Source organism: Fonsecaea nubica, assembly GCF_001646965.1.
Source record: "Fonsecaea nubica strain CBS 269.64 chromosome Unknown Scaff11, whole genome shotgun sequence".
Taxonomy (NCBI): Eukaryota; Fungi; Ascomycota; class Eurotiomycetes; order Chaetothyriales; family Herpotrichiellaceae; genus Fonsecaea; species Fonsecaea nubica.
In genome coordinates, this window is record NW_019173684.1 from 155,539 (window position 1) to 166,382 (window position 10,844).

A 10,844-nucleotide genomic window follows, 5' to 3' on the forward strand; every position below is an offset into this window, starting at 1 on the left:
ATCTCATCTCAATATGTATTCTATCCAGCAGCCGTGAGAGATCCGCCGCAGAAATCATTTGGTCCCTTCTTCTCGCTGACCCTCTTCCCTTTGATCCATTTCCATCTTTTGAGAAAACAAAAAAAAAAAAGGAAAAAAGAGAAACATGTCACTCAACTATTTCACCTGCACGCTCGACCGTGCGGCCCTCCACCAGCGTGAGAAAAGATACAGCACCATCGGGGAATTCATCAGCGTCAAGGCCCAGACTTGTCCAGATGTGCCAGTCCTCGGCCTGTACAAGGTTACAACAATCACAGGAAAGGCCTCGCGGGCAGCGTGGACACCGCACGTGTGGACGTTCAAGGACGTCTACAGGGGTGTCAACCTGGTAGCTCAGGCGTTGTTGGAAGCGTGGAGGTGGGGTGATAACACACGATCAAAAACACAACTAAGCACGCCGGGACCGGGACCGGGACTGGCTCAGACGGTGGCGGTCCTGTGTCCCAGCTCGCCAGGGCTGTTGTTCACTTGGCTGGGCTTGATCTGGCTGGGCCATCCGGTCCTGCTGGTCGCTCCGCAATGCAGCCCCTCGGCGATCGCGGAGCTGTGCAGGTCCTGCAACGTCGAGGTGATCCTGTACGAGGAGCCCTACGGGACTCTCGCGAGGGAAGCGTCACGGGAGGCGTCGTCACATCCTGGAGAAAGGTGTCTCGTCGCGCACCCGATACCTTTTGCTCGAGACAATATCTTCCACCTCATCAAGGGTTCAAGTCCCGTCCCCCCTGTCCCTCCAGCGACTGTGCGAGACACGGACGTGGCCTATCTCCACCACACCTCGGGCACGTCGAGCGGCGTTCCCAAACCGATTCCCCAGACACACAGGGCGGCGGTCGGGGTCCTTCCCATCCTCGACGGTACAGGGCAGGCGACCTTTACGACAACACCGCTGTATCACGGCGGCGTGGCCGATTTGTTCCGTGCATGGACCAGCAACGCTTTGGTGTGGCCCTTTCCGGGCAAAGATCTGCCCATCACCGCCGTCAACGTGTGCAGATGTCTTGACGTTGCCTCATCTTATCCTCCCGCCTCTTCTTCCGCGTCGCCAACAAACGACGGCAGAGCGGTACCAGAGATAAAATATTTCTCCTCCGTGCCGTACGTGCTGCAAATGATGGCAGACGACGAGATTGGTCGGGAATACCTCCGCGGAATGGACGTCGTCGGCGTCGGCGGCGCAGCTCTACCGAAAGAAGTCGGCGACATCCTCGTCAGTGACAATGTGAAGTTGGTATCGCGGTTCGGGAGCGCCGAGTGTGGGTTTCTCCTGTCCTCGCATCGGGACTATGCAAAGGACAGGGAATGGCAATACCTCCGAGCGACACCTACTCCGGGTTCGTCTTCATCACCACTACTGAAATTCGAACCCAGGGACCAGGAGGAGGAGGGTCTCTTCGAACTCGTCATCCAGGCGGGGTGGCCGCACATGGTATTATATTTTCATTCCCCACGACTTGATATTTCCTGTGTGCGGATGAGATACTGACTTGATTTTGTTCCAATGTAAAAGGCGAAGCGAAACCGAGAGGACGGCTCCTTCGCCACCGCCGACCTGTTCACCGCCCATCCAACAATCCCCGACGCATGGCGATACCACTCGCGAGCCGACTCGCAGCTGACGCTCATCACGGGCAAGAAATTCGACCCGGCACCCGTCGAAGACGCCATTCGGGCCTCAGCCTCGTCGGTCCTACAGGACATCCTGATCTTCGGCAACGGCAGACCGTACCCTGGTGCTCTGCTGTTCCCACACCAGAAACTAGACGTGAGCGAGGGAGATCTCGTCCGCCAGGTCGCGCCCGTGATCGAGGACCTGAACCGCAAGAGCCAGACTCACGCGCGGATCGCGAGGAATATGCTCGTCCCCATGGCCCCTCTCGAGGGGGGACTGGAGAAGAGCAGCAAAGGCACCGTTCTCAGGTCCAGGGCCGAAGCCAGGTTCGCCGAGGCGATCGACGCCGCCTACGCGGAAAAAGAATCCCTCCCGAAGGGTGTCGGTGTCAGTGTCGATTCTTCGCCCGAGGTATCCGATAGCGACATACCCGCGAGGATCCGCGAGATTGTGGAGAACGTCGTCTGCGCAGGAGGGAGGAATGGCAACAGTGACGGTGACAGTGACGGTGACGCCCTGACGGAGCATACGGATCTGTTCGCCTACGGGGTCGACTCGGTCGCGAGCATCCAGATCCGCCGTGCGTTGTTCCGACTCCTACCAAGGGGCTCAGCCTTGTCATTGACAGTCGTGCAAGATACGGGCACCATTGCTGAGCTGAGCGATCTTATACTGCGTGTGCGATCAGGGAGAGGAGACTCTACGACAAGAAGGCGGCAGTGTGATGAACAGGCCCAGCATCGGCTGATGCTCGATTTGGTCGACGAGTACAGTGTCTTTGATGAGCCGGGAACAGAACGTTCCTCCTCTCCACCCGTATTCAGCACCGGCACCGGTCTCCATTCCTCACAACCCCCACTGCCAAATGTCCTCCAGGACAAGGACAACGGTAAAGGCGAAGGCATCCACGTCCTCCTCACGGGCCCAACAGGCTCTTTAGGCGCACACATCCTGCACCAACTCCTCGCGAGCGCCTCCATCTCCAAGATCCACCTCCTCGTCCGCGGCGCCACGCCCACCGCCTCGTGTGGACGTGTCGTGAAAGCACTGACGTCCCGTCGTCTCCCCGTCCCGGGGTGTTTCGACACCAAGACAAAAATCCACAGCTGTAACCTCTCAGACAGCAGACTCGGGCTGTCCGACGAGACGTACGAGCAGTTGACCCGGGAAGTGGACGTGATTGTCCATTTGGCGTGGAGCGTCAACTTCCTCTTGCCCCTACGGGCGTTTGCACAGACGCATCTCGCGGGGACTAGGAACTTGATCAATCTCGCCACTCGGTCGTCGTCGTCGTCGTCGTCGTCGTCGTCAAAGTGGAGGATATCGCCGAGATTTATATTCTGCTCCAGCGTGGCGGCGGTATCGGGCTATTCTTCTCCCTCTTCTTCCCCTCCTTCATCAACATCATCTTGTTCGGCTTCCTCTCCTTCTTCTCCTCTTTACTCGTCTCGATCTTCTTCTTCGCCAACGACAACAATAACTTCCCACCAACCCATCCCCGAGAGTATCCTTTCCGACCCCGCCGTGTCCGGCCCAACCGGCTACGCCCAATCCAAATGGGTCGCCGAACAAATCTGCCACCGCGCGGCGCGCGATTCCTCACGGCTGAAGAACCGCATCTCCGTCGCCCGAGTCGGGCAGCTATCCGGCGCGAGCGACACGGGCGTGTGGAGCCGCAGCGAAGCGTACCCGCTGATCCTCAACACGCTCGCGGTGACGGGGTGTTTGCCGGACCTGGATCAGGCGAGGAGAGACCAGGGCCACAGGCAGGGCGAGGCGCTGGCGTGGTTGCCCGTCGATGTGGCCGCGAGGGCGTTTGTGGAGGATATGCTCAAGAACGATGACGATTCATCGTCTCGTCATTCGCAGTGGAAGGATCATCTTTTGATAGAGAACAACGTCAAAGACCCCCTCGTCGCCACGACAGCCACAATCGCAGACACAGAGCGAAGAAACGGTTCTTTACCCGACGTCGCGGTCCACCACGTCCTCAACCCCTCCACCCGCGTGACCTGGTCCGACCTGCTCGTCTGGGTGTCACGTCATTACTCACAAAGTCCCATCGAGATCGTCTCCGTGGACGAATGGCTGTCCCGCCTGTCCGACCTGCAAGACAGCAGCGGCGCCGCCGACACGGAAACCCACAACCACCCCGCTCTACGACTGCTGGGGTTCTGGGAGAAGGTGTACGGAGGTGTCTCTCGAAGGATGGCATTAGAGCAGCACCCGGAGGCAGAGGCAGAGGCTGGAGAATCAGAAGTAGAGGTCAAGACTGGAGAAGAAAAGCAGCCACATCCTCAACCAGAGAAAGGTGTTAAAGACGCCAGAGAAGCCGCGGTCCATTACGAAATGGCAAAGACGTTCGAGCGCATGCCCGTGTTGAGAAACGTACAAGAGTTAATTAACGAGGACTACGTCTTGAAGTTGTGGGAGTGGATCAGGGACAATATCTAAATAAATCCCCGTTATGCGTTATGGATAAAATGACTTTGCTCCTCTCCTAATCTATATTTGGTAAACCTCGTGCATTAATAATTATCCACTATATGCTATACTCCACTCACTACACACGAGACAATATACGAGGTAGAAGTTGTGAGACGGCATCACTACACACCGGCATACACAATAGAATCAGTTCCATATTAATCACAGAAACTTGAGAACAGGATCAACACAATCCAATAATCATAAACTCATCTAATCGTCCTGTTTCTTGTCTTTTTTTCGGTCAAATATTCATCATGCCATGAAGCATAAGCTCGTCTCTACGTTTATTGTGTACACACCAGCAACTTCGGCCTGGTCCACGGTCATGTATTGCTGCTGTCCAGTCACCCACAACGTTTCTGACATCCCCGGCCTTGCAGCCACCAACCAGTCCTTCCGATGGTTCTGTGACAAGCCAATCTTCGGTGTCTTCTCTGGACCTGTAGTGGCGGTGATCGGTGGTCGACATCGTCATGGATGGCAAAAGGTTAGCGATGTGAACCAACTGGCGCAGGCTCGACTCCTGCCATCTCTGCCGACGCTGCAACATTCATGCCACATGGTGAATCCTATACTTTGCGCTTCTGTCGAATTGCGGCCGATGACCAATGTCGAGTAGAAGCGACCCCATAGGATGTCAAGTACAAGATGCATAGTTGTTAGGCATCGTCACACCTCAAGCATGAGGGTTTTGGCGTGCCCCCATTTCCACGGATCTACCGGATGAACATGCCCTCGGCTCGTCCCCAGAAGTTGCGCGCCTTGTTGACATGGTCCAGGCCGAGCATCTCGTCTCCGTCCTGGATGAGATCGACAAGGATGTCGTCGTCTTCAATGTATCTTGGCTTTGCATAAAGCGTCCTGGAGACAAGTGCAAACTTGATCTGCTGCAGCAACTTGCCCTTGATACCCGTTCGCTTACTGATGCGTTCTTTGGTGTCTTTGAGTGCTTCACCTGGTTTCAGCATAAACTTGAACGGGACACCATGGGGTTTGTTGGCCTCTTTGTCGAAATGGTAGCAATAAATGAAACGGTCGTCTTCCGAGGCGTTTTGTTCTTCCTCGGGGATCTTCTCGGCATATAATGTGGTGAACTCGTTAACTCCAACCACGTTGAAATCCTCAATCAATTCCTTGTGGATTTTGCCCCCATGCACCTCGAGCACCCGTATATTGCGAGCGGCCTGTTCATCCAGATTGAGCTTTTTGGCAATCCCGGTGATCAGATCCCCGATGATGCCATTCTTGGCGACGAGTATCTCCAGTGGTTCCTACACTTGTTAGCATGAGACATCACTTTGGGTGGGGGACTCTTACCTCTTTACTGATGCCATCACTGAGCCAGATCACCTTCATGATCTTCTTGGTTTCATAATCAGCCAGGCTTGTTTCGAGGACCTCGTAATACAATGCGTCGCCCCGATGGGTGGCATATCCACCATAGGAAGAGAACTGTGACTGAAGAATTTGTTGGAGGTTATGATTCATCCCGCGTTTGATCCACATTTTGATCTTATTGTTAGTCGCGCTGATAGTGGCGAATCGGATGTGAGTTGGCTCAACTTTGAGGTGCTCCCCAACCTTTGCGGAGAATTGCTCGTAGGTCATTTTCTTGCTGAGGCTAAGGACGAAGGCCTCTCCTTCAGTGCCAGGTTTGGGATGGAAGCTAACAGGTATTCGGTTCAGGAGGTAGTCATAGTATTGTCGCGCATCGGTATACGTGGCAGTGGACAAGTCAAGATCAGGGAGGTTTTGTTGGAAACAGATAATGTCACCGTCTTGAATCTCGGATTGCTGGAACGTCTGCTTCGGCTTCATCGCCTCAATCATAGAGAACTTGATCTCTTCGAACAAGAGAATCGGCGTGGCAGGATCCCAGTGCATGAGTCGATTGATCTGGGGTGCAATTTCCTGCACCTTGTCCAGCTTTTTGACATAAATGTGGCCCACACCAGTCAGAGTCTGAGCCTTGACGTCGAAGTATTTGAGGAAAACCAGGATCGGGACGTTGCCACCGACGGCGTGCGCGGGATCTGGCCATTGAACTTTGCCATCGTCTCCCTTGGGTGCATTCTCGGCCCAAAGATAGAACGGCCTGCCTCTAGAACCGTACTTGTTCATGGCCTCTTCCATGGTGATGTCAACATCACGAATGGGCTGGTCGGGACGGTTGGTTTTGTTTTGTCGGCCCACCATGACCCAGAAGCGGATTTGATCGGACTCCAGACCAAGCTCCTCGGCAATGGTGCCAGCAAATTCGCTGATTTTCGTGGCGCGAAGGACTCGATACACTTGAGCGGCGGCCGGATCGGTCTGTTCGAGATCGTAACTGGTCAAGTCGAAACCATGATGGGCTTGGAAGCTCTTTTCGGTTATTACGCCCACGTTCATGTAGAGGTGCGCCTCTTCGCGCTCTTTTTTCTTCCTAGCAAGCTCCGCTTGCTCCTCGGCAATTTTGGTCTCGATGTGTGCAGGAATGTCGGATTCGCTTACGTCGAGAAGGACTTGGTCGAGCCTGCTCTTCCGGATGTATACCAACATGTAAGCATTCATGGATCTCTTAGTGGAATAGCCCCGCATGTATGGTTGCCGTTGTCCCAGTCCGCCGTTAGCGACATTAGCGTACTCTCCTCCAAAATTCTCCTCGAGCACTTCTTTCATAGTTGACCGTGTGACTCGGTCGTCATCAAATTTGTAGAAGTGGCCGTCTTTGGTAGGCTTGAGGAAGGCATAATAGTGGCCTGCGTTGAAGTCGCCGCTGTGCACAAGTACGCCGTGTAATTGATAAATCCATGGTTCCGTCGAAGCCGCCTTAGCTTCATCGGAGAGATACAGAGAGGCATCGAATTCCTCGGGAAACTCATGTCTGTCGTTGACCTTCATCATAGCATCGCGATTGATGTCATATTCGAATCTCTTCAGCTGGAGGTGAAGCACCGGGGGAAATGATTCGAAGATGACACCTTTGCGGGCATCCTGCAGCTTGTAAGGCTCTCCAGCGTCGTACTTGTTTTCGCCCTCCAGGGTTTCGACTTGGATATAGTCCATGAAGCTCTCGTGCAGATTTTTGTTGCCCCTGACATTGAGTTGAATGTCCCAGAATTCCTCTATCCGGGAGGACTCGAAGTCGACGTTGATACAAGAAATGTAAGTCTTGGTCTTTCCGACGAAAAGTTCAGGCAGGGTCCGTTCTGCAGGTGTGCCTTTCATCTTCTTCTCCAAAACCTCCATCAATATGCGCGACAGTTCTTGCACGTCTTGCTGCTCGAAAATTTGCCTAGTATCCCATCCAAAGGATGCGGTCAACTCGTTGGTTGAAACTGCAAACCTATCTTTCTGGAGCCTATAGAATAGACGCTGAAGTGTCCAGGCACTATTACTCCGGTTGGCTTCCTGCTCGGTGGGGATTTGATAGACAGCTTTTCGGAATAAGTTCGTGAAATAGAGAGACTGGAGGAGAGAGTTCAAATAGCAGGTTGCCCCCTGGTTCTTTAAACCGACCATGCCGGTCTCCTTCTTCGAGTCATATCCTTCGAAATTATGCCACAAGACGCCGGTGGGGTCTTTGATGATGCGGACATAGGCCGTCAATTTGGCTTCATCATTCTCCACCAAATGCCTCGACCCATCTTCCCAAGGTTGATGGAAAGCCTTCCTAAGTTCCACAAACCTGGTGAAGCCCCAGTCACCTTCTTTTGCGTTGAAACGGTGAGTGGCAGTGTGGGTTCGGTATAGGGTTGGGTCGTTCGGATTCCACAGGACGAGGGCAAATTGTACGCAGGCGTACCAATCCGCGGGCGGTTCGTTCTCGAATCCATGTTCTAGGTAGAAGGACGCGCAGTCGACCTGATTTCCGTAGGGGAAGAATAGCACTCTCCAAGGATGACCGCCGCATTCAAATACTGGCCCGTGCTCTCTCCTCGACAATGTCCGCCATTTTTCTATGTGCCATGTGTGATATGCTTCAGCTTCGACCTCGACATCGGGCAAGTCGACAAGGACGTGACGCTTCATCGTCTCAACTGGATATTGGTCAGTTCGTGGGCGAGCCGAGTAGGAAAGCAATAGTAAGCTGTTGGGTGGACATACAATCATCGGCCCGTGGAAGGGCTTCTGCAGGTTCTTCTGAGGCATCGTCTGGGGAGATGTTGACCACCTCGTTTTCCTGGTGGTATTGATCGTAGCCATCAATCAGCATGTCCGGTCCTGCTAACTGCAAATTGTCAAACCGGGCGGCGAAATTAGTATCCATGGTTGTTGGTAGATATACAGGTTTGGAAAACAGGGTAATGCTCAACGTACGTTGTCCATGGTGAGAAGAGTCTGGACACAACGGTTATATTAAACTGCGCGGGACAGCAGGCGAGGGTGGCAGCCGAGTAGCTCTTTCCTCAGGTTTCCGCAGTTTGACGCAGGGAATGGGGAGGTTATGTATGTCACAATGTGTGGGTGATGCAAGAAGGCTCGTCAGCAAGGAAGGCCTCACTCGCCACCCACGCGTAAATCTAGAATCTAGATAGACAACAGGGCCGATGGATGGGCTGGTTGCTAGAATAAGTTGCGCAGGTACCTTTTGGGGGAAGCAAAGATGGGATGCAGTATCAAAGGGTCAAATCATTCCTAGCCCACGGTCTGCAGGCTTCCAGAATAGACGTCAAATTATTGTCAAAGTGTCGCCGCCAGCCCGGCACAAGCTTTTGAATGGGCGAATAGCAAGGGCCAAACGCCGGGCTCTCTGTAGAGTGAAGCACGCCCACCGAATAAGCAGCCCGTCACCTTTTTTGCCACTAAACAATTCCCAGGAAGCCCCGTGTTGGTGCAACCCAGGCGTCATTCCTTGGGCCACTATGCCTAAACCGAGAGTGGCTGTCAACTGCTAGGCATTTCCAACGTCAATCCCTTCTGTTTAGCTCTTGGTATGTGACTCTGCCCCTCCAACAAACCACAACTTCACCACGATTCTTTGTGCAACCTTTGTTGCCCATGCGCTTTCTCAAGTCACGGTGACGAGATGACCATCGATAGTCTGTATGACTCCTCCGGCCTGTTGTTTGGTATGAGATGCTCCAGGTCGCTCAAGTTTTGAGGCCACGAGCCTTGCGCCGAGACTGGTTCAGTCATCCCCTTTGTGCGCAGTCACGCAGATGGACCTCTTCTCAAACCGGGAGGAACCCACCTCCATGGCGGCCAGCTTCGACTTTAGATGAGTACGGACTTGTTCTTGTGGTTGTTTGGCCGGGCAGTTTGCTCACAAGCAACTCGCAGTTGGGTTGACCGCCCTATTCGTCCCATCAGCCTACGCCAGCTCTTCTTCTTTGGTCGCACTTTGACCGAAAGTCGTTTGCTGAGCTCCGCCAATTATGTCCGTATGGAATTGCCTACCAGGTTTGTTGTTGTGTCTGAAATGTGTGTGTGTCCACCCACTTACCTGCTTTTTCAGACTTGCTCATCGCCTCCGAGACATGCAGCGTTTGCCCTATGTGGTGGTGACAAATCCGCACCTATCATTTGTCTACGAGCTCTACTACAAGTCCTTTGAGAGCTTTCGGCGTGTCCCTGTTATACGAACTGTGGAAGAGAATGACGATCTCTGCAAAGTGATCGCCGACAACCTGAAGGAACATCTAGCGGTGATCCCCAACCTGGTCATGGGAGTGCTGGAGTGTCAAGATTTGGTTTCAGTCGACACGATGGACAATTTTGTGCAGACCATGCTGCGAGCTCGGATTTCAAGACGTGTCATTGCCGAACAACACCTGGCCCTGACGGAAACATTCAATTCACCGTGGCACGTGCCCCAACCCAGCTCTGAGAACGAATTTGTTGGTGAAGTCCTGCTCCGCTGCAATGCCAAAGAGGTGATTGAACGGTGTGGCCGGTTCACGCAAGAGATATGCAGGTCGACCGCAGGTACTGATCCATTGGTACCAGAGATTCGAATTCAGGGACACACCAGTGCTACATTCCCTTATGTTCTGAGTCACCTCGAATATATTGTGGGCGAATTGTTGCGGAACTCGGTCCAAGCAGTTATGGAGAAGTATCGAGATCCTCGAAAACCGCCACCACCTATTGACGTGCTGATCTGCGAGGCACCCCAGAACGTGGTCATCCGCATATCTGACCAGGGTGGAGGTATACCTCGAGAGATCACGCCCTTTTTGTGGTCCTTTAACAAAGGACCTAGAAGCGCTGCGCGCCTTCAAAACTTCAGGGACGTCCCCACACTTGCCGCCACCATGCAGGAAGTTCGACTGGGTGCGAGCGACAAGCCGAGTGGAAAAATCAGAGATACATCCCTCAGCACTTTAGCCACGAGACCCCCTGATCTTAGGTTGGGTATGGGTTTGCCCATGAGCCGTGTGTACGCGGAGTATTGGGCTGGTAAGCTCGAGTTGCATAGTCTGGAGGGATATGGTGTGGACGCATTCCTGCAAATCTCGAAATTAGGCAATCAGAACGAACAGGTTACATCACGAGCTACAATCGACGCGGTATGAAAGGAAGGATCATCAGAGAGGGAGAAGAGGCGCATCTCCAGTCCCATTGAACAACTGGAGTTCATGTGCCCAGATAATCAATCTTATACGGATATCCCCTGAGAAGGCTGTTCCTGACTCTATCAAATACAGAAACCTCGAGAGGGAGGTTTCTACAAAAGTCTTCAGCACACATTTGAGTAGGCTAGAACCAGAAGAAAAAC

General features: G+C 53.4%; 3 protein-coding genes across 3 annotated transcripts; 2 read left to right on the top strand and 1 right to left on the bottom strand.

Annotated features, from left to right (window-relative positions):
- Window positions 1–145: 145 nt before the first annotated feature.
- Window positions 146–4,105, top strand: AYO20_02537 (hypothetical protein; the record flags this gene model as incomplete). The annotated part of the gene is made up of 2 exons (XM_022640841.1): window positions 146–1,468; window positions 1,550–4,105. 2 exons carry the CDS (start codon window positions 146–148, stop codon window positions 4,103–4,105), a joined length of 3,879 nt encoding a protein of 1,292 aa, XP_022503097.1.
- A 752-nt stretch (window positions 4,106–4,857) lies between these two features.
- Window positions 4,858–8,393, bottom strand: AYO20_02538 (hypothetical protein; the record flags this gene model as incomplete). The annotated part of the gene is made up of 3 exons (XM_022640842.1): window positions 4,858–5,412; window positions 5,459–8,163; window positions 8,231–8,393. The coding sequence occupies 3 exons, from the start codon at window positions 8,391–8,393 to the stop codon at window positions 4,858–4,860; spliced, it is 3,423 nt and encodes a 1,140-aa protein (XP_022503098.1).
- A 1,210-nt stretch (window positions 8,394–9,603) lies between these two features.
- On the top strand, window positions 9,604–10,641 carry AYO20_02539 (hypothetical protein; the record flags this gene model as incomplete). The annotated part of the gene is made up of 1 exon (XM_022640843.1): window positions 9,604–10,641. One exon carries the CDS (start codon window positions 9,604–9,606, stop codon window positions 10,639–10,641), a length of 1,038 nt encoding a protein of 345 aa, XP_022503099.1.
- Between the last annotated feature and the right edge of the window lie 203 nt (window positions 10,642–10,844).